The sequence below is a fragment of the Cyclopterus lumpus genome, chromosome 4 (genome assembly GCF_009769545.1).
Source record: "Cyclopterus lumpus isolate fCycLum1 chromosome 4, fCycLum1.pri, whole genome shotgun sequence".
Classification (NCBI taxonomy): Eukaryota; Metazoa; Chordata; class Actinopteri; order Perciformes; family Cyclopteridae; genus Cyclopterus; species Cyclopterus lumpus.
The window spans coordinates 15104588-15131146 of record NC_046969.1 but is presented as its reverse complement, the minus strand read 5'-3'; the positions used below and the strand labels follow the sequence as shown (position 1 = coordinate 15131146).

Sequence of the window (26559 nt, the reverse complement as noted above, 5' to 3'; positions counted from 1 at the left end):
GGAATAAGAACCACAATCACAAACAGCAGTGACACTAAGACGAGATCATTTATATCACATTAGTATATATTTTTCATAATTTATAATGGATTATTAGTGTGTAATCTTGCCAGATTTGCTGGCTGCATGCGGGAAAAAAATCGCTGAAGATCACGAGCTGGCCACAGACCTCCGCGGCTCAGCGCATCTCGCAGGATAATTGGTTTCCGTGGGCGCCAAAAGGAAGTGGGCAGCGCTTCTCCAACAATCACAGTGCTTCCATGTCCAGTAAAAACACGGACATGCTAAATTTACGTTAAATGTCTAAATTACTAAAAATATGCATATTCTTTTATTTAATCTAACCCCTTGGCAGTGCTTATGCGTCCCACTAGATGGTAGTCGAGTTGAGAATAGTTGCACTAGGTCATCCTAGCATCGATCAGAACAAGAGGGACAACCACTTCATTCCCAACTCTCACCCTTTCCTTTTTTTCATTTATCTTTGCCCCCTGGCATAAAGCATTTCTTTACACTTCAATAATACAAAGGAAAGGCTTTCCCTCTGAGGGACAGACAGAGTGTGCTAGACTGGCATATCAGTCAGCCAACCCTGACAGGAGGATGGAGAGCGTCAGCACTCACTCAAGCCTCTTTGGCAGGGTCACACTCTCTGATGCCTGTAACACACACACCTGTCAGGATCTGGGAAATTTGCCTATGTTTGTGTGTGTGTTGGGTTGCAAGAATGCGCCATGTGTGTGTATCCATTGGTGTGTTTTGTTTCATGATTTTTCCACAGTATGGGTCTGCAACTCTGCATATAATGTGTTTGTGAGATCGGTAGTGGAGACGGCATGTACTCAGTATGTGAGAGTGACTAGGTAAATATTTAAGCGTGTGTGTGCAAACATACATGTATGTGTGCAGTTATGTACATCTTGGCTCTCTGGAGCCTCCCTAAGCTGACTGACACAGATGCTCACACAAAAGGAAGCTCAAATCTTGCAGCCTGCTTCTCAGGTTCAGATCATGTTCATGGTAACTGCTATTGGCAAACAGGCTCAAGCGGCCCGGGTAAACTGGTGTGCTTGCTGGTGGTAAAGATAGAAAAGAACTGAAAAAAGAAGGCTTTGTAGTGTGCAGGCATTAGCCTCCAGTATGCTATCCTTAAAGCTCAAACCAACGGCTCAACAGGGGTTTTCAAGCTGTCATAATCTGTCTGAAAATCCACCACGTACCCCATATCACATCCTTGATCTCTAAAAATCTGTGGATAGTCTTCTGAACATGATTCAAATCATAAATACTGTCCTGGTAAAAGCAAACATCAACTCAACTGACTGAACTGAACTGTTCTTGAATCCAGATGTACCTCAGAATTATTTATTTTGAAAAAAAAAGTCTTCACATTTCCTAAGGCTGCCTCATGCACTTAAATAAGTGTCAACATATCCCATTATTTATATCTGCTTTTCCAAATCTTCCGAATAGGTTTGGCTCAATAAAGGCATGACAATGTGGCTGTAAATGAAGATTCTTTCAATGTTAATCAAAGGCAGAGATGGCAGTCTAGTAGTAGCAGCTGGATGGGAATGATGAGGAACCCCTCAGCAAAGTACCCTTTCTATTTCTTGCTTTCTGACTGTTTTAAATGTTTTAATGAATGTTCTTAATTGTTTTTAAATCTTCTTTTCTTTTGCATTAATGGTTTTATGGGAAGGGCTTAGAATTGCCCTAGTTCAAATGTGCTATATAAATAAACTTGCCTTGCCTTAAGAATATGCTACATTTAGTACTGCATGAACATATGTTCTGTAAACAAAGCAACAAATAAATAATTGATCCTTGGACTGACCTGCCCCTTTGGTCACCACCAGTTTGGGTTTGCTCCGGGCTCCATCCCCCTTGGTGGTGTACGCTGCCACCGTGATGGAGTAAGTGGTGTCTGGCTTGAGTCCTCCAATGACCATTTCCTATGGGAGACAAGGAAGAGATGGACAGGAAAATGTCAAAATGTGTCTTGAATTTTTGATGATTTGACCCCCTTTCAAGCAACTCAAACTGACCCTGGTCCGTAATGTTCACAAGGCATGCATTAAATGTAATGTTTTCCCCTGTGTAGTGGGCGATCGTTTCATTAGGTAATTGTTAAAGTTTCCAAAGTGGAAGAGGGACATTAGGTATGTAAATGGAGAGTAGCGTCCTCATTCCTTTAGCAATATTCCAATCGACAACTTAATTTTGTGATAAATGCATGCTGAATACATCCTGCCCATTCACTGGCAGTTTTTAGATCAGCCATTATGTGTCCTTGACTCCTCTTCAAAGAGAGGCTTCCGATCAATTCTAATGAATCTTTCAGGGGAGCAGATTTGAACGAATGCAGAATGAGGATTTTAACAGGCTGGTTGGCAGAAGGATGGGGAAGTCAATAAAGGTAAATGAGTGATAAGTACTGTCTGGTACTTGAAATGGTATTCACGTAATGCAGATGGACTGGGTTTCAAATCTGGGTTCAAAATAAGGGTACAATTTGTTGAAATTTATTTTTGCAGAAGTTTCAAGGGTCCTACATGGCCATTATGTGAACTACTGCCTGAATATTCTTTTATAAATGATACCAAAAAAAAAGTTTGAATTTGGGGCAGGACAGATAACAAAATAAAAAAAGGTTTAATCACGCACATAATAAAGGGAAAAAAACATATACACACCACCAGAGCACAAGACAAAACATACTGTTTCAAGACACAGCACGACACAAGTAGCATTAGCAATCCAGGCACAATGGGCAGTGGATATTGCATCAGCCCTCGTCTTGTTGAAGCTAGCTGGCAAAACGTTTTTTTTCCTGAGCGGTGTAAAGAGATAGTCTGGAGGTTGGCTGGCCAGACAGCTGAGGTGAAACTTCTGGACCACTTTGTTGTCCAAACTTATTAAATATAGATTGAAAGGGTTGTGTAGACTGTGACGCCAACCAGGTTGATGCAATACCCACTCTTTATACCCTTTCAGCTACCAAAAGCACTCAGGCGAAACTTCATACTCACATATTCAGCTGTATCGTCCGTTTCCCACTAACCCCCCCGCCAAAGAGGAGAGTGCAGGAGAGAGAGAGAGTAATATTTTTTTTAAGAAAGAGAGAGAGAAAAGAAAGGGAAGAAATAGGATTGTGAGAGATGGGGGGCATTAGAGCTTTGGGAGCAGAGGGTTGTTATCAGAAATAGGCCACTAGTTGTGTAAGGTCAGGAAAGAGGGAAGCTGTTTGAAGGTTATGTTATGAGGAGTAGCTGGAACTGAGCAGCTGAGTGTTGTACAGGTCTGCCTGTGGGGCCTGGAGATGTTTAACCATACTACTGTGCAGCTGACAATAAGCTACCTCAGTATTCATTTACATCATTGATAGCTACAGCAAGTATTGATATCAAGATGTACTGTCGCTTTTAAGGGCTTATTGGTGAGGCCATTGTTAAATATACTAACAAAAATATGCAATTCAAAATATATCTTTGACTGGCGTTCTTTGTTGACTGCTGGTTGCATGCATTGCTTGGATATTTTAATTAAGTCATTCAAGCTGTATTCTACTCTTGAATTTGGGGTCAGCTAAATACCAACATGTCAATGTGATGCTGGTGGCGTTTTGCATGAATGGACCCTTCGTTAATGTAGACAAAATTGATTTTGATTCATTAATTCTCAAAATATGTAGAATTGCATGCATTATTTTCAGTGTTGTTTACTATATTGCTTCAAGGCTATAATTTCCATTTGGATGATTGCACAAAAGTCTCATTTTGACAGGATTTCTCCAACAATTTTTGTAAAAAGAAAAAAAAGGCCATCAAACATTGTTCAATTACAATTCTAGCTGTCAGTGGAGGCTGACTTTAGGTGGAATGTTTTCATGCCAATTCCCCCCCCCCAAGGCACAGAATACTATAATCAGCATTTTCTTAGAGTCTTTGCGTTTGATACAAGCACACAATCAGACATTTCCTGGCAAATGTTGCTATAAAGAAGGGGTCTAGACATTCCTAATAAAAGCCATAGAGGCAGCAGAGGGAGAAGATGAGTGAAGCTTTTATTACAGTTCTTGTTGTGGGCTGAGGGGAAAAGAATATTATAGCAATATGAAATGAAATCCAAGGGGGAAGAGCACCCATATCGCTTTCCCTACTCCAGCAATATTTGCAAAGCCACAACAGTGAGGACGAAATACACAATGTGCAGTCTGAGACAGGAAAAAAAAAGTTGGGCAAAGTTTCTTTCAAATGTCCAACGTGCATCCGTGTAGCTGTGTTACTTTAATCTTCTTTGTCTATTTGTATCACGAATAAAAATGAGATTCAAAGGCAGACCGCTGCAGTATATTGTGAGAAAGAACGGCATAGATGCGTGGTAAAAAAGGAGGGATTTCAAATTCTTTGAGGTAACTGACTTGTTCTACAGAAACTAAGAGATGTTCATACCTGGGCATCGGCCAGCATGACGTCCTTGATGAGGGGCAGGCCCCGGGACTCGCCATTTTCCACACGTACATAGTGTACCTGGTAGCCACGGATCTGACCGTGCTGCCTGCCTGGCGTCAGAGAGCGCCACATCACCTTTAGTGCTGTGGAGTTGAGGACCTCCACCTCCACTCGCCTTGGAGGAGCCCCAGGAACTGCGGGTTACAAAACAAAAACTAAAATCAGAATAATTTGCTCATATGTATTTAGAGATATGAAATGGGATATGGAAAAGTAGATTTAACAAGTGCAATAAACAAACAGTACTGTATCTCAGTGAAATTGCTCCACATCCTTCACACTATGTTCTTCAGAGCAATGGAGGTTGATAAGGCCACACATTACATTAATAAGCCCCTGATACACACATGCACACAAAATAGCCATGAGATATGCCAACAACTGGCAAGAAGCTGAATAAAAACAATCACAAAAACACCCCAGTGTCAGTCTTCCCGCAGTATCATATCCAACACGCAGGCGCAAACTACAACCACTTTCTCCTGTCTCCACCTTTTCATTCTGTGTCTGCTGTGTCTGTCTGCCATCAGTGGGAAGCTCTCAGTCATAATGACAGGCCTTTATGGAAGGCCTTGCTTCTAGGCCTTTCGGTGTGCCACGGACCGGCCCTTCCTGAGATGGATGTGCCATTACTGGAACTCTTCCACTCAAACTGCTTCTATTTACTCGTCCACAAACACTTCAGGTCCTCTTCTTCCCCCTAAATCACAACCCCATTTCCCCCACCTTCCCCAGAATCATGCACCAATCTTGTTTATTACTAAAATCTTCTCTATCTTCCTATTTCTTTACCTGGCACTTCTCTGTCACACGTTATTATTGTAATGACACCAGAAAATGTGTTATAGCTGTTGTCAGTGCGCTATGGCTTTCAACTCTGCCATTCCTGATACCGGTGTCTTTTAAAACAGGCATGGTGTCAATTCAAGCTTGTCTCTACGGTTGCTCTCGTTGCACATCAGTGTCAGAAAAAAGCTTAAAATGCTGTGGTAATGGCTGCGAAATGGATCGTGGAGAATGGAGACCAATGTCAGCCATCCGTCAATGATTCAGATGTGCTGTGGTATGCCAACATCTTTATTTGTCAGTTTATGCATTTTATAGTTCAACTTTATAGTTTTTTTTTGTCATTTATCTTTTGATATCCAACTTAGCTATCTCATGTTATACTTTTATGTTCTTTTGAGGTTAAAATGTATTTACAAGTATCTTTACCTTTCTGTCTTTTCCAACCTTTGGCTAAGTGGTACACAGTGGTTGCACATGGAGAGGAAAGTGCATTAAATGGCCAGCAATTTTGTTTTTTGCATCCTCAACTATGTTTTGAAGGGGATTTTAATTGCAACCTTAGTGGACACGCACCTGCTTGTTTAACCTCCAACCTACTGTCGCCACCCTTAAATGCACAGACCGATAATGCCTTGCCATGTACAGCACTCATAAATGCTTATGACTCAGCTAACCAATAGGATCCTGTTCAAAGCCTACAGATATGGGGATATGGGATGTGGCAGCCATTATGAATTACATTTGGTTAGTTATGCTTAAAAAGCAACTCACTTGATTTCCCAAGTGTGTTATCTCCTCAAATGGTTTCCCTTTCATATGGTTTACACAGTTGTGGTTGGTCAAAATTGATCAAGTATTTGGAAATGTATTGTGACACTATTGTGAATGTATGACACTTTCCAGTTGCACTTCTAAGAATGACACATGTACGCAGCAATTTCTTCATACACACATACACATTCACAACCAAGGGCACACTCCCCATCTAACTAACAACAACACCTTTATTTCTACATTAGGTTTAGCCGGCACACATTAGAGATTCATGTACCGTCTTCGTCTGTGCGGCAGATCAGGGGCTCACTCTCAGGGCCTGGCCCAATCACAGTGAAGGCGGACACAGTGATGCGGTACTGGGTCCACTTCTCCAATCGCTGCAGCAACACCTGCTCTTCAGTGGCAGGGATTGTCGGCTCCTCCATAAGCTCCCCGTCATCACTGCCGCCCTCTGACGGGCCCACCACCTGGGCGTGCACCCTATACCCCGCCAGGACACCGTTCTGACTCATCACAGATGGGGGCCGCCAACTTACCAGCAGGGTGGTGGAGCTGGTGCTTCTGCACTTAATGTCTTGAGGGGGGGCTGAGGGCTCTGGTGAGGTGGAAAGGACAGGAAGGAAGGGGGTCGAGGACGAGGAGGACGGGGAAAGGTAGGGGTGAAAAACAAAAAAATAAAAAGATGGGAGAGATAAAGAAAATGATAAAAGGATAAAATAAAACAATACGAGTAATTCAAACAAAAAAAAAGCAAAACAAAGATTGAGGCAAAATATGTTCAAAATAAAAATCATCAAGCAAATGTCAAATGGACAATGGCACAAGCTGTTGTAATAATGAATCAAGATTGCTATCCTTCGCTGGAGAAGCAAACATATTGGTTCTGGTTCAAGAATGTTGACATCAAGGTTTTAAAGGCCGACCTTCCAACAGAACCCATTTATTTGTCCAGCAATGTATGACACGGTCATCCTTGTTTAAGCCTCAATATCTTCAATGTTTCACGGTGCATTTCTATTGCACATTTTATTTTATTTCTCAGGCTTTAGTCTTTAGAAACAAACTAGCAACAAGGTAAGTCCTGAAGAGTAAAATAACGAATTTTCTCCCTCAGCGTCTCTGCAATTATTGCAAACTCTAAGCTACTCGGATTACTAACATATTGCCATCTCCTTGATATTAAATATAGATTTAATTGTTAGTCCAGTTGATAAAGATTTATCTGCGACATTGTCATGTCAATCTCACCTTCAACGAACAGGATACAACAATACGAAGAAAAGCAGTTGTGATTTTTGTTCCAGGACTTTCAGCCAAATAAGCATTCATTATAAGCAAGCTATGTTTTCCTACGTATAAGCTAGCGGGGAGGTAGTGTAGTCTGTCCTTTCCTAATTTGTAACAGTATAAAAGCTTTCCAATACGGTGGTTGTTATTTGTGTCTGAAGTGTTCTTCCAAAACATATTAAAACCTACACATCTGTGAACTTTCTAAATCAAATTCAATGCCTCTCGCTTCTAATCTGTGCCGAGTGCTTACACAGTTTGTGCTCGTCCAGAGAGTGTGCTGTGCAGGGAGCGATAAAAACGCTTCACTTCTCATCCAGAGTTTGGTATTATACGGATAAAAGGACATGTATGAAATATTTCTATCCAAGGCGGCGTTTCTCTATCCTCCTTTTTTGTGGGAATATATTCCCCTCCATCTTGGTGTGACAAACCCAATTCATTATTAATTTTTTGTCAGTTATGTAAGGTAAAAAATAGCACAATAATCCAACAAAAAATGAAATACCATCACAAAAAAAGGCATTCCACACCCAGCAAATTAGGAAATCAACTCAAATGAAACTCATGGAAACAAGGAGCATGTTCTCATTCCAAAACAAAGGCTGAAAAAAAAAATTATGAACTGAAGGAGGGTACTGGGAAATTAATTTCTCTGTAACCCAGGTGACTCGAAAGAAAGAACCAGGTTCAAAATAACAACTCGTGAAAAAACATGAAAAAACAAGATACTGAAAATAAAACATTGAACTTCCAAAAAAAAAAACAAACGAACAAAAATAAATCACAAGCATTGTTTGCATCATACGTACCTGACTTCCACAAATACTAAATGTTTAAGACTTTCTTACCACCAACACCTGACTAGCAGAACGTGCTTACTCCACAGTCAGTGAACTGCAACACTTTCCCTCTCAGAAAGCATGCCCGAAGTGTTGACATCTATCCATGTTTTCAAATGAATAAATACTAGCTTTAATTTAGAATCATTGAGAGTTAATTTTGGACCCATTTTGGGGTTATTGAGAGGGAGAGAGTTGGCTCTGTGCTGTAGCCAGGGCTGTTTAATACTCATGTATCTTTGGGCCGGAGGGTCCACAAGACTGTGAGAGGGGAAGCCAATGGGGGGAAACTCAGTCCCAAGATATTCTGTTCTTCTGCACTTGGCAATGTACACGGACAACCACCCGCATTATTATTATTTTTTTTTCCAAACAAATCCCATTTCATAGCCTTGTGCCTATGATTCCTGGAAAGCTTCCTGTCATTTCGAGAATGCCAAGACACAAGAATAGAAGAAGCAAGACGGAAAGCTTGTATTACTGAATTCATAAAAGTTTAACGATAGTGTTCTGACTGCAGTGTCACTTTGGGTAGATTTCTTTAAAGAAATAAAATAAAGGACAGGGTTCCTGACTATAAGAAAGGGTTCCTCCCAGTAAAGAGTGAATATTCCAGCACACAACAAATAGGGCAGGACCTCAGCCACAGTTCCCAAACCCTTCTCTGTGTCCAATGGGCTTATTTACTTACGGTCTTACTGGATTTTGAGCCTTTCAGCTTATTTCCTCCTCTCATATTGTATTTGAAAACTCTCCACGTCAAGAATGATTGCTCAGTTCTCAATCTTTGTGGTGCGGAAAAAGGCTGTGAATCTGACAGGGCCAGGCTATCACAGTGCACAGCCATCCTCATGCCTGATAACGGTTTAAGACGGGCAGAGGCCCAGCTTTAATAAAGTGCATATCCCATGAAGGCCAATGGTAGGATTATGGATAGAAGAACTACAAACCACAAAAGAAGAAACTCAGCTAATGCCTTACTGGAGGTTCTTTTGAAGCTTCCCTGAAAGAGTTTCCTAAATGCTATTTGACAAATAATTAGTCATTCATATCCACCTCTTTGACTTTTGTAGTCTGTTGTGATATGAAGAGATCTGGGTATGAAGTCTGTAATGTCAAGTACTGCTAGCATACCTAATCATCATGACTACCCTCAGATTAATGTGCTTTTAGTTCAACATCCTTAGTGGACATAAATGGCACACATTACTAACAGTTTAGCTACACAGGCAATTACTCTGATTGCCAATACTTTTGCTATCGGAGTATAAGCACATGTCTGCATTTGAATTGTATTTTCATTAGAAGCCTCGAATGACAGGATGTTCATATTTGTAGATCATTATGTAATTAATCCCCCAGTGCCAAATGGCCGTGCCGTGGCTCACCCAGATATTCCAATATATCTAAAAACCTCCTACAATTACAGTAAGGTGTGTGTGTGTGTGTGTGTGGGGGGGGGGGGGGGGGGGGGGGGGGGGGGGGGGGGGGGGGGGGGGGGGGGGGGGGGGGGGGGGGGGGGGGGGGGGGGGGGGGGGGGGGGGGGGGGGGGGGGGGGGGGGGGGGGGGGGGGGGGGGGGGGGGGGGGGGGGGAGGGGGGGGGGGGGGGGGGGGGAGGGGGGCTAAACTGCTTGTTTGGCTAAATACAGAGGATTTAGAATCTGCCACTTTAATTTGAGAGATAGCACTTGACTAACTACTGGCAGGTTCTAGGTATAATCTAAATGTGTAACAAAGCCTGACAATTCAGGGGCCTGGCTCATAGCTCATCGCAAAGCATGAAATTAATTCTGACACTATGAAATGGGATTCTTATCTGCCACTCTGGGGCCTTGCAGTCCCCTAACACCCACTCACAGGGTCCATCTCATGTCCTGCATTGCAACTGGGTAACAGCTAAAAGAATACTGGGGGCCCTCCCAGCTCTCGGGTTGTGGACCAACTCCGGCCACGTCTGAACGGTCTCACAAAAATGGTCTCTCAAACCTGTTTCTGCTATGGGCAGCATACCCCACGAGGCCTTGCTTCTGAATGAGGGCTACAGTTGCCAGTTAGATCTTTTGAATTTATTTCAGCCTGCTGTAATATTGAAAAAGCCAATGATTGATTGTGGTGCTCTTTGATTTGAGGAGCTATTTGGCGTGATTCACCATAAAGCAAATTTGAGCCATTGGTATAATTTATTTTTGGCAGTGCATTCTCACGAGTTCTTGACAGAGTTAGTCCCATGACAATAGCCCCTGGTAGTGCTGCGAGGACTGAGCATGAACTTCAACAATCAGTAAACATTTCATACCCAAACATATGGACAATAAACAGAGGAATCGTGTTGTCCGTCTTTCTTTTTTCAGTGGAAAAGGGTTTCAGTCTGCCTGACACTGTATTGGGAACCAGATCCATGTTGAAATTGGTTTCTAAGGCTGTGAGGAGAACGCGGCACCTACAATGCCAAAAGGCAATGAACAATATTAAAATAGTTTGCAGTCATATTTACTGGCAGTTTATTTCATTTTCATTTGAGTATGTTGTGATCATTCCTTAACACATCATTTATCTTCAAATATAACTCTGTGCAGCTAATTCCCATCGAGAAACTAGTAAATAAGGCTTCCTCATTACAGATTTAGGGTGTGAGATTATTCTACTATACAGTATATGTGAGGGGGCTTTGTTAATGATAATAGTTGAACCGTTGATGTAAAAAAGAATTCCTTCTATACGCTTCAAATTCTATATTGGTGTTTCAGAAAAGAACAGCAACTGTTAATTGAATTAATATGTAATGGCTTATTAAAAAAAGACAGACTGAAACCCTAAAACCACTCAATCACTTACCTCAAAGAATCCAGAAAATCAAGTTATTTATTGTGATGTGGGATATCGTTTGCTTTGTCTGACTTAGTCTGTGACTTTCTGACCTCAGCATTGAGAAACCAATGGGATCTCGACGCTTGCTTGAGATAGGACCCTTGATAAAAGCCTAAAAACACATTGTCTGAGAGAAACCAGGGACAATGAGGCCTAAGGCAAAACCATAGAAGTAGAATGGATAGAAAAAAGTAAAGATGGCTGTTTAACTTTACCAAAGAGTACTTGATACTCATGTCATGGAAATGAGCTTGTATGTGGGACACAATGTTTATTACGTTGATTACTAATCCGAACACAAATTGACACTAATTTCCAGGACAGTAGCATCACATTTCTGTGGTGGGCAGGCAGATGCAATTATCAACAAACAGTTTTCCTTTTTATCCACTGTAATTGTATGGATGAGGCAGTTGAAAGGAAGAGCCCCTTGTCTCAAGCAGAGACTTGAGACCAGCCACCAGTTAGACTTATTCTCTCCCATATTTGCTCAACGGGCAAAAGCATGTCAGAGCTGCCTGCTCTGCCTGCCACGCTTGTTGTTGCTTGTGGCTGTAGTGGCCTTGGGTTCATGCAAGAACCCAACAGACATCAATATTATGTTGGATAACCCAGTAAGAGAAAGAAATTCATAACTATATAAATAAACGTAAAAGGAAGAGGACACAAAGTGAGCAAGGAGACTTCAAGCCATTCCAAGGAGAGCTTTTGTTCCATTGCACAAGGGAACAAGGAGCAAAGAGCAGAAATAGGGTGATTTAAGAGAAAGAGAGTGTATCCAATCCAATCAGGTTGCAGGTTACCGGTCAAGTACAAATGCAAAAAGAACAGAGGTAAGGAAAACACAAACACACATTGACAGGTGAAGATGTTCACAGACAACTCAGAGACGTTAAGACAGAAATGAGGCCGAATGAACATTAATTATTCATCATGCCGGGACTGATCAAAGACCAACGGTGCAGGGGTAGGTACTCAACAGCACCCCCAGTGAGTAGGAGTGAATACTGCATGCAACTGGCACTCTCCTCAGTGAGTATGCACTGTCTGTGTAGCTCTGCTGCCCAGCAGTACCAACAAGAACTGTGAAGTGGTTGTTCCAAAGCCCCCACAGCCCAGTTGTGGGGGCACATCCAACAAGTTGCACTGGTAGAAACAGAAAATGTGTTAAACGAGGTCTACTCCCACCGCCATGGCTTTCCTATGTTCCAGTAAAGGTCCTCTGGTAGGTTATTGACAATAAAGGTAGCCACTCTGACAATGACTGCATACATGCTTCTTTGTCTGTGACGATCAGCTGGAACCACAATGATTAGCCTCAGACAAGTTCCTAATACTCTAAATATAGCTACATTTCAAGGTTCTTTACAATTAATGTATTAAATGTGAATACACAACATCATTGTTAATCTTTGTGCGTTGTGTAAACCCAAAAGACATGAATGTCATACTGTGCCATCACAGTGGCCTTTAAGCTACTATTGGATATTTGATTGGATAAGCTGTGTGTATTTTCTTTCTCTACAGCTTGCACTACCGAGTTATCATATAACTCCTGATATTTTTAGCTGGCTGGTTTGAATAATTCAGTTGTGTTCATATCATCTGTTAAATACAATAATCAGTGCAGAACTGATATCCTGGAATGAATTCAGATAGTGGGCATGTGTACTGAAAGGTTTTTTTCTTTGATGACTAAACTCAACCCCAAATTCCCCATACCCAATCTGAACACCGTTCATATGAGAGCCTTGGCGGTCTTAGAGGAGAGCGGACATTTTTTGTGTCTGTCACGTGGAAGAAAGTGCACTTGCTGTTGAAAAAGTAAAAGCAAACATAAACAAAAGTGAAAGGGAAAAAAGTAACCGCCAAAATTGTCAGTCGAAGCAGATTTGCCTTGTTTGAAAGTGTTGCATACACTCATGCATATTTGGCACTAGAGGCCATTTATGAAATTCATTATTAAAATGAAAGAGGTGACTTTAGCCATTTGTAGCTTAATTTCAACTGTAACTTGTCACAAAATGAACATTTAGTTGTGTAAATGGCACTTAACCTAAGGTGGAAAATACCATAATGATGTTGTTGCATTGAGGGTAACAGAATCAAGGTTAAGGTTTTAACAAGAATTAAACAAAAGATTAGTTAAGAGTCAGTTTGTGATGGAGTTCATCATTTCTGAATCAGCTTTGAACCCTGATTATGTCAGAGAAAAACACAGTCATGGTTCAAAGTTGATGATGCAGTCAACAAGTTTACAAGCTCAAGTAAAAGGAAGAAGCACAAAACCTCATCCAAACTCAATTTTGTAAAGGCATAAATCATTAAAACTGCTTTACTGGGGAAAATCCCTTTGTTAGCCAACCCACAAAGAGAACATGAGAGAAGACTGAATAAAGGGCTACATACTGGCTTGCAAGGTCTTCTGTGATATGTCATTGGTGAAGGCTCCAATGCCTTTGGTAGAGATGGCTGCCAGAGAGAAGTGGTACTCTGTGTTTGGGCGGAGATTTTCCACAACATATGAAGATGCGGGTCCAAATGTTTTCTTCATCTATTGATGGAGAGTATAGTTATTTACAAGTGTGATTTAAAGTGGTTTCAAGGAAATTTGAAGTTGGAAGGAATGATGTACACCTCTCAGTGCAAAGGTTAGGCACTGGCATTTGAAATGAAACATCAAAAGTCTTACCTGGGTACCAAAACGGCCTTCCATGTAGCGAAGTTCATAGTTTACAATTCCTTCTTTATCATATGCAGCTTCCCAAGTCAGTTCAATGCTGGTATCAGAAACAGCACCAACCTGAAATTTGGATGGTTGACCTGGAACTGAAGAATATAGCACAGGACATTGTTGCAGGAAATGCTTGTAGAAATTGGTTAAGAAATGAATATGATACACATGACAGGTGTACCTTAAAAAAGTCTTAAGAATGTGTCAATTAAGTACTTTATTCGCAAATTTTGGTTCTCAAATGTGGCTGTTTTTTTATGTCTGCCAGGATCAAACTGACTTTTGTCATAATTTGCAGAGGCCGCAGATGTGCGGGAGAACCTTGCACAGCAGGGGAGAAAAGTTGTCTCCTTGGTAGCAGGCACATTCTGTCTAAAGTTTCTAAAAATGTGCTGCTGATGCCCAAAAATGCTGAAGATGTTCTTCATTAGCTGTCAAAGTATTTTTCTTCAGCCGAAAGCTAGAGAACAACTGTAGCTTTCACCATTTTCTGTATCATTTAGTTTAAACTTAAAAACTTGGTTTGAACTTTGCATAGATGCCTATTGAATGCAAATTTGACAGACACTAAATCCAATGACAGCGATGAAAGAAAAGAATATTTCAGAGTTTTAACACAAATCAGATTTAATATCTTTACCTCCTTGCAGCACTTTGACATGGATGGGCTCTGAGAAGGGTCCATCGCCTACAGAGGTGAATGCTAGGACTTTGATTGTGTACGTCTCTTGAGGAACCAAGCTCTGGATAGTGGTGATGATGCTGTCCTGGACATTATGGATCTGCCAGAGGCTCATGGGTTGGGAATCGTCCATGGTGTAATAAACTCGGTAGCCCTTGATCTGCCCATTGGGCTCCTCGGGCTCTTCCCATCGTACCATCATGGTATTTTGGGATATGATCTGGGCTTGGATGTTTCGTGGTGGACTGGCAGGGGCCTGTTCACCAGTCCGGGTTTCTACTGGCTCACTGGGAGGACCCTGGCCAATTGTATTGATAGCTGAGACACGGATTTCATACTCTGTGTTGGGGTAGAGGCCCCCAATGCTGTAACGTGTAGTGGTGATGTCGTCCACTGTCTCATACTTGCTATCCGGGGACTTGGCCCTATACTGGATTATATAGTAAGTCACTGGGTCTGGGTTGCCCGAGTCCCAGGTGATGGTCACACTGGTGGCAGTGGTTTCAGTAACCACAGGGGTACCTGGAGGCTTGGGGAGAGCTGTTATGGGGACAAAACGTGAAGGAGAAATTATCATGACAGTACCTAATCAAAGAAATTTGTATAAATACTCCAAGGATATTAAATCAACACACATTGTAATAATTACATTTCAGAATTAATGAGTAGTTCATCTTATTTTAAAATACACCTCTTCACAAGCAGTTATCTCTTACATTTGACAGTGATCTGCGCCACAGCTTCAATGATGCCAAGGCTGCTCATGGCCACGCAGGTGTAGTTGGCTGACTCACGGACGCTGCTCAGTTCGAGAACATTCCTGCCCACTGGCATCTCATCCTCGGGTGTCAAATCCTCTGAGTTCAGCATCCACTTGACGTAAGGCATGGGCGACCCCACCGCCACACACGTTATGTTTACACTGCCACCAGGCATAATTTCCTGACTCGTTGGTGGAATGGAGAAGCGTGGAGGCACCCGCCGGACTGGGAGAAGGCATGAGGAAGGGGAGAGGATGACAAAAGAGGGCAAGGGAGTCAAAAAAAGAGAAAGAGAGAGGTAACAGGAGAGGCCGATGAAAATGGACCCTTCTCAAGGAAATATTTAACACAAAAGGTTCCACATGGTACATGTGAACTGAAACACAAATTAAAAGAAGTAGACTTTTCAAAAAATAAAGAATATAAAAATAATGAGAAGGAATTAAACTAACAGAACTGCTTCAACAACAAAGTAGATTAACAATAAAGCAACGATTCATAGCAACAAGGTTCCATTGACCAATATTTGACCCATCACAGCACAATTAAAGACACAAAAATCTATTACGAGTTTCTCATCTTTGGAACTGAACTGCTGACATATATACACCTACAGCAAAACCTCATCACACAGTATCAAGGTGGGTAGTAAAGGCCATGTGATAATGCTATCACATAAACCACGGCAACCTGGAACTTCCTGTCCTCTCAGGCACACATGCCAAACAGGAAGTAGGCCATTACAGGCTTCTCCCACAGCACAGGAAGTGTAGGGTTACTGGGCTATTGACCATCTCTACAAGATCTCTAAACACATTCTAGCAGAGGTTTGCACTTGAAGCCTGTCTCTTCTACCTAGATATCTTAAAGATGAGAAACTTTAATCAGATTTTTGTGGTTTAGGGTAGATCCACTGGACAAAGCCTTATTAAGATCTGACACGGTTCCATTGATAGATGCAGCTATCAGTTTCACAGACAGCATGCATAAATAGACCGAGGTAAATTAAGGAGTAAATGATAACAAAATCAGATATAAAAATTGAGATAAAATGCATAGAGGAATATAACTGAAGGGTCGCTAGCATGCCCAGACAAAAGACGATTGGAGAGGAAAGAAGAAATACAAGATAGAGGATAAAGCATCTGAGGAGAGGAAGAAAGGGAACAGAGGAGCAAAGAGTGACAGAGGAAGAAAAAGAGAGGGGAAGGTTTGGAGGAGGGTGAAGGGGGTAACCCACTTCAATGCTGTGTAAACTTTGTTTTTCTCCAGCAAATGTGACAAAATGTGATGGTGACACATTGTCACATTGCAGTCCCAGTTAACATACAATGCGTATTGAGGAACAAGGTGTGTGCCTAGAAATACATAGAAAAGAACTAGTTGTAACTAGAGAGTCTACTATCACAGAGTGTTGGAGTCAAGAAACAGAACTGGATCAACAGGGCGTAGAAATCCAGAGAACACGAAAGAGAGATGGAGGGAAAGGGAAAGAGAAAGGTTTATGAATAACGGCAGAACGGCAGCTAATAGAGAGAGACAGGGAGGACCTCAAAACTCATGGATAGGTGTTGAGTGGAAGGACGTTGATAATGAGTCTGTGACGCAGAGGAAGGGCGTGAAAGGCACTGTGTACTTGCATGTGTGTGTATGTGTATATACATAGATGTATATATTTTCTGCGTTGGTATCGGCATGAGTGTGCGTGTGTACAGTATGTAAGAGTTAGAAAGTGAAAGAGTATGAGTTAAACACTGAGTGTTCATGAAACGCATCCCAGCAAGCACTTGACAAATAGTGTCATGCAAGAGGTGGCCAAGTGGTATTTAATGCAGGATTTCCTTGCCTGTATACATCTCAGGTGAGAACCATAAGTCTTTGTTCTGCCAGGGCCAAGATGAGTTGGAGATTGCTCATGTTGCTATTTGGTCAAATGCCAAACTTCCTTCACATATCACATGAATGTGACGTTTTACATGCCTAATGGTTACAGGTACCACCTTATGCTAAGGGTAAACCCTTGTGTTGTATAAACAAATAATTATTAAGACTTTAACTTATTTTTTACAAAGAAAAGCCATACTATGTAGGCATATATTCAAACAAACATTTAGACTATTGAATTCACAAAAAAAGATACAACTATCGACTACTACAGAGGTCTATAACTTCCATGTATAACTATTTTAAACTCCTTTTTAACAATTGCTGCAAGCTAAAGTATCTACATCTGGACAATGTCAGAATGTTTGTTGGGATGCAAAGAAGGTCAAAGAGAGAGAAGCAAAGTAGTGCGGATGTAGAAGTAAAAAATAATAAACTAAATGGAAGAGCTGACTTAGAGACAGACAGATAGACAAGACAGGAAAGACAGGGACGAGAGACAAGACACAAGACACAAGGCAGCACAAAACAGACTCAAGCAGCAAGTCAGCAGACAAGAGGACAGACAGAGGGAGACGGATGGGCACGCAGACATACTGTACAGTACGCAAAGAGGAAGGGGTTTGGGTGGTCGGAGAAAGGGAAGGAGGAGGAGGAGGAGGAGGAGGAGGAGGAGGGCATAAGTGGGGGATAGAATAAGAAGACTGTGATTCTAAATCAAAACTAAACTAAAAAGACCATGGCTCAAAGTGGGTTTTGAGGTCTCACACACTGGGGCTTAAAAACAAGAATCAACTACACCTCCCTTCCTCTCTGCTTTAAACATTGCACCTCAATGCAAATGCAAAGAAGTCATAGGGTGAGCGGAATGTGAGGTGTGGGTGGGAACTGAGGGGGAGATTCAAGGGTGGGGGTCGGGTGGGGTGGGTAGACTGGGAGTGGGCATCAAGGATAGGTAGCATTCCAAAATACACTGTGTCGATGCAAATGGGATTTCATATGATCGTTGCATGGGACACTTTGACTTTTACCGACAAACTAAGGGCACAAATATTTACACCTGGACTGTTGACACACACTGAAGGGGACTTTTACCAGAGAACTGGACATTTACTGACCTGGGCACTGAAATAATCACTAAAATGTACATAAAGTATGTTCACATGTAGACCAAACATGTTAGTAAATAAAAGCAATCTAGCAGTATGTACAATATCTACAAGGTGAAAAACGCATCTACTGTTACTGGCCTTTAACAGCCATTGTCATATTAGTAATATAAACCCCAGCATTCTGCTTTACATTTAGTATTTATTAAATGGATAGTCAATTAGTCATAGACAGTCACAAGGATTGAGACCTTCTGCAGCCAAACCTTTCGTGTTGTATCCTCCTCTGTACTACCTCTACATGCAGCTCCTGTAATTCACTGTTAATGTCAATTATGTTACTACTTGGGCAAGACACATCCTGACCTTGAGGGCAAAAACTTCATTGCTGACCTTTGAGGAAATGCTCTTTTGTGGTATAGAAACTCTCACACTGATTTGGCATAAAATGTTACCAAGAACAAATGGTCAATAGCAGATTTAAACAGTCCATCCTGAAAAAGATTTCAATTTTCCATATATTGGAAAACATATCACTGAGCCATAACCTGTTCTGCCCTGATTTGTCTGTGTACAAATCAAATTAAACAATGGAAGCATGACCCCTTGGTGAGATATCATGCTGTGTCTGATTATGGCATGTCTAATTGGATAATTAGGAGATCCAACTGGGAGATATTCTCAAAAAACATGTTGAACTAAAAAAAAGACAAAAAGGACCATCATAGACGGTATATAAACTATATCTCTGCATTCTAATTTGTCAAAAAAAAGGTGGAAGGGTAAGCCCATTCCTCAAACAGGACATGCATGGGTGTTGCTATGGCATGAGTGACATACAGGTGCACCCCCATTCAATTGGGCGGACTCCAAAATGTCACCCAAGCCCATCCAAGCATGCCATTCATTCCCAAATATAGCATTGTTCCAGACGCACACAAAATCAAATGAGAGGAAATAAATTCAAAATGAACAAATCCACGAAAAAAAAACAAGTCTGGACAGCATAGACAGAGTACCAGAGTGCAGCTGTGTACAAGGTATGCATCGATACTATTAGATGTTTTTCAGCTTTATCTTGTCTCCAATCCCAAAGATTGTTGAAACTTGAATAGGGTGAACAGGGTCTGTTTTTTTAGGGGCAATGTCCAATCAAAGTGTGCCTGACGGCGGTGCACTTCTCTCCCCTGGGACTCAGGTCAGCCAATGGACCAGGACCTAAAGGGGCTGAGTGAATGAGGTCTTCCCACAGGAGGAGGTCTCTGTTCAACTTTGAGTACCTACATTGTCAGGGCAATGAGGGAAACTAAACTCCAGCCACCTGCCAAATACTGGTCACTTTTGGCTGCGGCTTGCCAGTGAAATTTTAAATCACTGAGCAAAAAAACGTCTTAACTTTCTTTAAAGTTTTCATGGCACTGGGGAACACACAAATGGAAAATCAGGGGAGAGTCTACCTGGCAACAGCATGCACGGTGACAACAAAAACACATTTGGTCTTTGGTTACAGCAGAAGATCAAGAGCTCAAGGTCAGTTGATGCTACAGCATATTACACTATATCTTGGGTGGGGATAACGATGAATTAGAAAACCAGTAGATACGTTAGGGACAATATTAACTGTGCGTCTAAATCTCAGTATCACATGCAAATGATTCACTGCCCTATCATATGCTAGACAAAGGCCTATATGCAATGACTGAATGTTCATGAGGGCACCTGTGCTATCCTTCCCTTAATGTGTAATGCCACTGAAACAAAGGAAAGAAGGAATCCCAATTGCATGGACAGGCTCCTCATTCCCAGAGACCAAGAGTCCAGTTGAGTCATTTGGAATTGAGAAGATAATAAAACAAACATATACCTTTCATTTGGACACCTAACGACACATATCCTTTTTTTTCAAGCCCCAATGTGGAGAGATAGACAAGAAGCCTTACAGTGGACGAGGTGGAAAGCAGTCGAGAGAGAACGCCAGAGTACTGCACTAACTCTAATAGTGGGCGGTGTTGTGGAGGGATTTGTGCCAAAAAACAGAGGTCAGAAGGTGGACATTATCGGCCATTTTGGTGAGGCAGATTTTGCTGCCCCAAAATGAAGGGGGGAGCCAAAATAATGTGCAGCCTTTAGTGTCACCTTGAAGCTGAGATTACACCCTCTTGCTGCCTGAGGACACAGGCGCAGTATGGAGATCCTTTAGTCACACTTGCTGGGTTAGGTCTACGGCATTCATAAACCGCAGGGGTCGGCCCATATTAACATACCTTGGCTGCGGCAATGCTAAACAGTCACTATCAGTGGCTCATCAAAATGGAAATTATTACCTAAAGGAAACTGACAGGAATCATGGCAGGGGTATCAAATTACAGGACGCAACGAATTGAGGGGATTTCAGAGTGTATGACTTATTTTTTGTTGTCCTCACAGGAATGATGACAAGCAGCCAAATGATACCGGCAGAATGTCCCCTCACTGTTGTGATCCCTTCAGTATCAGTCAGATTGTGTATTCATATATTTGCATTAGAATAAGAGGTAATGCAAATTGTTTTGTATGATAAATAAATGAGGGGTGGCTATAAACTTCAGGACTCCTTGAGACAAACATCTAATAGAGATGACAGGATTTTGCTTTGGCCGGTGAGAACATAAGGTGTAATCTAGCTTTCTTTCCCAACATTACACAAATGCATAGCAGGACATGCAAGCACATTCAAAATCAGGCAGATACCATCGTAGGAGGGCAAACATGCACATGCGTACATCACAGCACAGTCTTTCTGCATCCGTGTTATTCTCAGAACTTGTACTTCGAAATCAAGATTGTAGACATTGTCAGGCACCATTACTCTGTTTTATACAACGGGACTGTGCCATACTTTGTGGACACTATTGTGCAGAGGGCATCAAAGACAGATTATTAACTGGCGCCTTTCACAGACTCAACTGGTACAATTATGGATAGATAGTCTTTTTCAATTGGTGCAGAAGGGTGTTGGAATTTAAACCCCTCATTTGAGTCTGAGATAACGATTTGATCAGAAGGGGTGATTATATGTATTTGTCCAATAACTTGCATTAGGATAAATGATGTGGCTGGTGCAATGGGAAGAAATAGCTATATATAGCTAGATGCAGCATGGCTTGAATACAAGTAGGTAGGCCCATGTCCAGAGGTACATTTGGTACAGCTCTTAATGTACTCTTATGGATGACTAAAGGCTACACAAGCATGGGCATTTATGTGTTTGTTGTCATTTTCAGATATTCCGGACATCAGTCTATCTCCTGGAGATCAGCACACGTTGACAGTGACCACATACAAATTTCTCCCGCTTCTCCCGTCAATTATAGTATTACATTTGGAAGTTTCAGTGCATATGCAATTACATTTGTGGGCAGGCAAAACTATCAATGCTAGAAGATTTATAGTACTCGGTTAATAAATACATTTTGTGAAAATACACTTGGGCTAGAATGGACGCATTTATCATTTGATAAGCTCAACAGTCTTCAGAAAAGAAAACCCTTGCTAACATTGAATATTTTTGAGAGAGTTTCTTTTACTAATATTTTGGATCTCATGCCAAACAAAATGGCTCTGGCCTTATTAAAAGATTGGCAAGGAAAGAAACCATTAAAATGATCTTGCTGGCTTGAATACAAGTAGGTAGGCCCATGTCCAGAGGTACATTTGGTACAGCTCTTAATGTACTCTTATGGATGACTAAAGGCTACACAAGCATGGGCATTTATGTGTTTGTTGTCATTTCAGATATTCCGGACATCAGTCTATCTCCTGGAGATCAGCACACGTTGACAGTGACACATACAAATTCTCCCGCTTTCAGAGGAGACTGATAGGGGAGGTAGTGTGTTATCTCTCCTCTACCTGAATGAATGACACGCCTGATCTTCCCAGACTTGTTGAACTACATGGAATAATAGCCAAAAAAACGTGGTTCCTTTTCAAAATGATGAAGCTTATGTAAAAAAAGGAAAAGGATATATAAGACTACTGGAGAAATCTACAGGTAAGCACAGCAGCAGGTGACATATGATTCACTATGAATCTGATTCAGTTGGATATGTCTTGAAATATCTGGTGCACATGCTGATGCTAACATTTAGGGTGAGTATTTTAAGAGATTGCGTCTCAAAGCCATATATACTCTCAGTGAAACTCTGTATTGATTTCTGATTCATTTGACATGTTCTCCTAAGTACAGTATGAATGCTTAAAGACATTGTGTATCTTGTAATCCGGTTAGAGAATATGTTTTTCTTACTTAGTCACATCAACCAAAAAATCTATTATATTATATGAGTGTGTGTGCCCTTTGTGTACTGAGGGAGGAGGGCTTTTGAATAATAAATTATAATTTTGAGTGTCATGACTGCAAAGGGAACACAAACAGCAGTCACTCAACAAAAACTAATCACATCTAGCTGCCACCATTTGAAAATAAAAGTATCTTTGAGCACCCGCTAAGCAACAACAGCAAATGTGATGTCAAAGTCATTATATTGTTATTGATCCACATGGCACTGTAAATGGCGTCCCTTAATGGCTGCCTGAAATCACCACGGAACCCAATCAGGCCCAATCAGGTGTACATTTTTTTTTCCAGCAATGGATCCCTATAAACAAGATGACAGGAACACTGGCTGTGTACACACTTATTATTTCATTCGGCATTTGCATTTGCACTCCGAGACTCAAGAAGCAGAGCAGCGTCATTGTGAAAAATAAAATTAATCTCACAAAACAAATTAAGCACAAATAGACAAACATTTTTAACGGAAAAGTAAGGTCAGGAAACAGAACTGAAACAAAAGGAAAACACACAAACACACAACAGCATAACCACAACACAAAAATTAAACTAAATAAAGGAAAGCTCAAAAAACCAGGTTGTATCAGGGAAAACACTTGTTGAGAAACCAAAGAAGGGAACAATTGAACAAAACACAGGGAAGGCTGAAAGAAAAAGACCAACACGGCCAAAATTCTGTAAAAGCATGCAAGCGCAGTTACATTCTCCCATCATGCAACAGGTTCTGTTATTTTCACGTGCTGGGTTTCCATGACAACACGTGCAAGAAAGCCTTTAGGTGCAGAAGCAATACCAAAGGATGCAAAACGAGAAAAGGCCCCACAATGCAAACATAAAAGTAAATTAACAAGACCCGAGCTAATCAGGTTTGCTTTCATCATTTCTTCCTCGGTAATAAAGAAACATTTCTTTCATAATCATTTAGCAGTTTGGATAAACTGATTAGTATTTCTTCAAATTAGTAATGTATCGAGCTCTGTAATAGGCAAATACAGCTAAAATTTTTTCAACATGTTGATTTTTTTTTTTCAAATGTGGGTTAAAAAAAGTAAAAAAGAAAAAACACACCAACCTTCTCGAAGCTCTGAGGGATGTAAAGGGGTTGATGCAGAACACAATGACATGAGGAGAAGAGAAAAATAGGGGAAACACAGAGAGAGTAAAAAAAGCCACCTCAAGGTGTTTAGCTGCAGCTACATTTCCCTTTTCTTTAATCCTTTTTTCCTCATTTTCCCTTGTCCCTGCTATCAGTGACACCCGACTTGAAAGTACACTTGCCTGCCCCGCCCCGCCCACCCCCCTCCCTTAAATAAACTTTTAACCAAAACAATTAGTTACACCCCAGTGGCCGCACTGTCGCCTGCTAAGAAAAAAATAGTGAGGCGCCACTGGAGTCAAATCAAGCGTACCATACTCATAATTCAAAATTTCACAAGCTCCTTATAGCCACAAGGAGAGGCTCCTCCGGTGGCTGTATTTGCTTTTGTTAGAGAAGGAAACCAAATGAAGAGAAAATAAAGAAAAACTAATGAGAGATAGAAAAGAAAATAAAGACACAGTTTGGGCTGAAATTAGCAGCTGCAGTTCAAGACAGTTACAGTAAATGTTGTTCGAAGCCAATCAGTAACACTGTCATTATGGTTTCTGTTTGGGAAGCAGGCTCAATTTTCCCTGGTACAGTGTGCGCCAGAAACAATTTAGGATTGTTATTTTGTTTTTTTTCTGGATATTGATCCCAACCACAGCTGCTAATCTCAAGTGCATTTCGCTTTGTGAACAAAACAGTCAACATCAAGTATCAGAATTGATTGACAAAAGTTAACTGAAAACAGACAAAGGTTGACACCATCAAGGCATAACAAGTGTGTTATATAGTGTGAAAGTACGTGACTAATTATGACCCTTGTGTAAGCTTTTCAAAGCATGCTGATGGAGCCAGTGTTCATGGAGATTGCATGAATTGTTGTAAATGATATCAGGGTATAGCTGCGTGTTTTTGACCAAAGGAACTACTAAATATCCCAGTGCTGTGTCAACAAAGTGTTCCCAAACATTGTTATTTAACGATTCCTGTAGCGCTCTTGACTGCAACGAATTGATTGATTTAACATCTACCATGCTGTAAGGGAAAGAAATGGATAGCTACTTGACATTAAGTGTCACTGCAACAGTGGAGACAGCATGAGCCTCCAGGATGAATGCTGGCAAGAAGAGACACTAATCTTGATGAACCATTATTCACCTTATACCGCTCACAGTTGCATTTTTTCTTCCCTATGCTGCAACTTCACAGGGTATGATAATAGCAGCAATAATGAAAAAGCAGCTCCCTGACCCATTTTATAATGTCAGGGTAGTGAATTATTTATTGGGAACAAAGTTATTTGGTACACAGCAGAGGGAACAAACTGAGTAGATACCGAGGCATCTTTATTTAATATGCACAATCTAAATAATACATGTCGAAAATGCATCTGCTTCAATTTATCAGAGCTCCCTCAACAGGGATTCATTGTCATTTAGCATTAGTAGTAGAGGGTAGGCTTTTGTCTTCATTGCATGAAACTCAACGTTCTCCGTGACTGATTATTTTTCATATCTTCACTTTGCTGGATCATGCCAGCCAAAATTACTCCTGACTGCGGAAAGGATTTAAAGATAATACCCCAAAGAAGAGACAGGGGAATACTATGGATTTATGCCTCAGAACACCATGAAGAAAAAGTAGAGGAAGTGCATTATTTAAAATCCATGCAATAGAACAGTTGTTATGTAATACAGAGCAGCTGACTGTGTTAAGAGTCCTTTTCTAGAAATTCACCACAAGGGAATCCTTTTACCCCCAAATCTGGAGGAGGAGAAGGGGTTGAGATTTTGATTGGTGGACATAAACACCTCGCCACTCAATCAAAATCGAGACTTACCGTTGTGCTCCTGTACCTGAAAAAGCTAATCAAAAAGAGGTCCCTTTCGACTCTTTTTGGCTTCCATAACTTTGACGGAGGTGGAAACATTTTTCCGGTCACACAATTACAGATGTCTTACAACTGATAAAGTAAAGACATACGGATTGTTGTGCTACACATTTCCTTCCGAGCAAGTAGGGGAGGGCATTCGAAGACAAAATGAAGCATAACATCATAACAGAGAAGAACATTAGTTGGTCAATTATAGTATTACATTTGGAAGTTTCAGTGCATATGCAATTACATTTGTGGGCAGGCAAAACTATCAATGCTAGAAGATTTATAGTACTCGGTTAATAAATACATTTTGTGAAAATACACTTGGGCTAGAATGGACGCATTTATCATTTGATAAGCTCAACAGTAATGCTACTTAAAGCTGAGCTGCACTGTTCAGACATTTTAGTTAAAATGGGTGGGTGTTTTGGTTTTTTGGCCTGACTCTGGGACCGGGTTGCTCCCTACCTCGCACATAAAGGTTAGCAGGGGACGAGTAGCGCACGCCTTCCACGTTAGACGCCACGCACTCGTACTTCCCCTGGTCGGTCTCCTCGCTGTTTTCGATCTGCAAGGCACCTGGAAAATTGCAACATTGAAAAAGAAGATAAGAGGGGAGGGGAGAGAACAAGAGAGAAAGAAAGAAAGCAGGGAGCATGGCATTAGTCCATTTGTCAGTGACAGTGCATGAAGGAGTCAGACAATGCTCTTAATGCAAGGTATCTTGCATTTCACGAGACCATTTTGTCAAAAAAATGTTCTCTCTGCAATGCTAATGGGAAGCTGGGTTCCTCTGCAGCCTCAACCATTCCTAAATATATGGACTGAATCAGTCACACTAAATGTGTAGCTATGCTTGTACTCATGTAAGACATGATATCTCTTTAATACATCTCATAATAATGATGCAAGTGTGATGAAAGGTAATGTCGAAGGGTGTTGAGATGGTCTTGTAAACTGAGTGAGACGAACAAATTGCCCTTTACATAGCACTCAACAAAGGAGGATGTTTG

The 26559-nt window shown here is 41.2% G+C and overlaps 1 protein-coding gene across 1 annotated transcript in view; it reads right to left on the bottom strand.

Moving 5' to 3' along the window:
• The window catches only part of ptprsa (protein tyrosine phosphatase receptor type Sa), a 219687-nt gene that overhangs the window by 43959 nt on the left and 149169 nt on the right, over positions 1-26559 (bottom strand). The window contains exons 8-17 of the mRNA XM_034530398.1: positions 26015-26125; positions 23656-23667; positions 15210-15479; positions 14452-15033; positions 13770-13906; positions 13487-13631; positions 6355-6675; positions 4455-4648; positions 3033-3059; positions 1838-1955 (exon numbers count right to left, since the gene is read on the bottom strand). Of these exons, the coding sequence (XP_034386289.1) occupies positions 1838-1955; positions 3033-3059; positions 4455-4648; positions 6355-6675; positions 13487-13631; positions 13770-13906; positions 14452-15033; positions 15210-15479; positions 23656-23667; positions 26015-26125 (1917 nt within the window). The remainder of the gene's footprint in view (positions 1-1837; positions 1956-3032; positions 3060-4454; positions 4649-6354; positions 6676-13486; positions 13632-13769; positions 13907-14451; positions 15034-15209; positions 15480-23655; positions 23668-26014; positions 26126-26559) is intronic.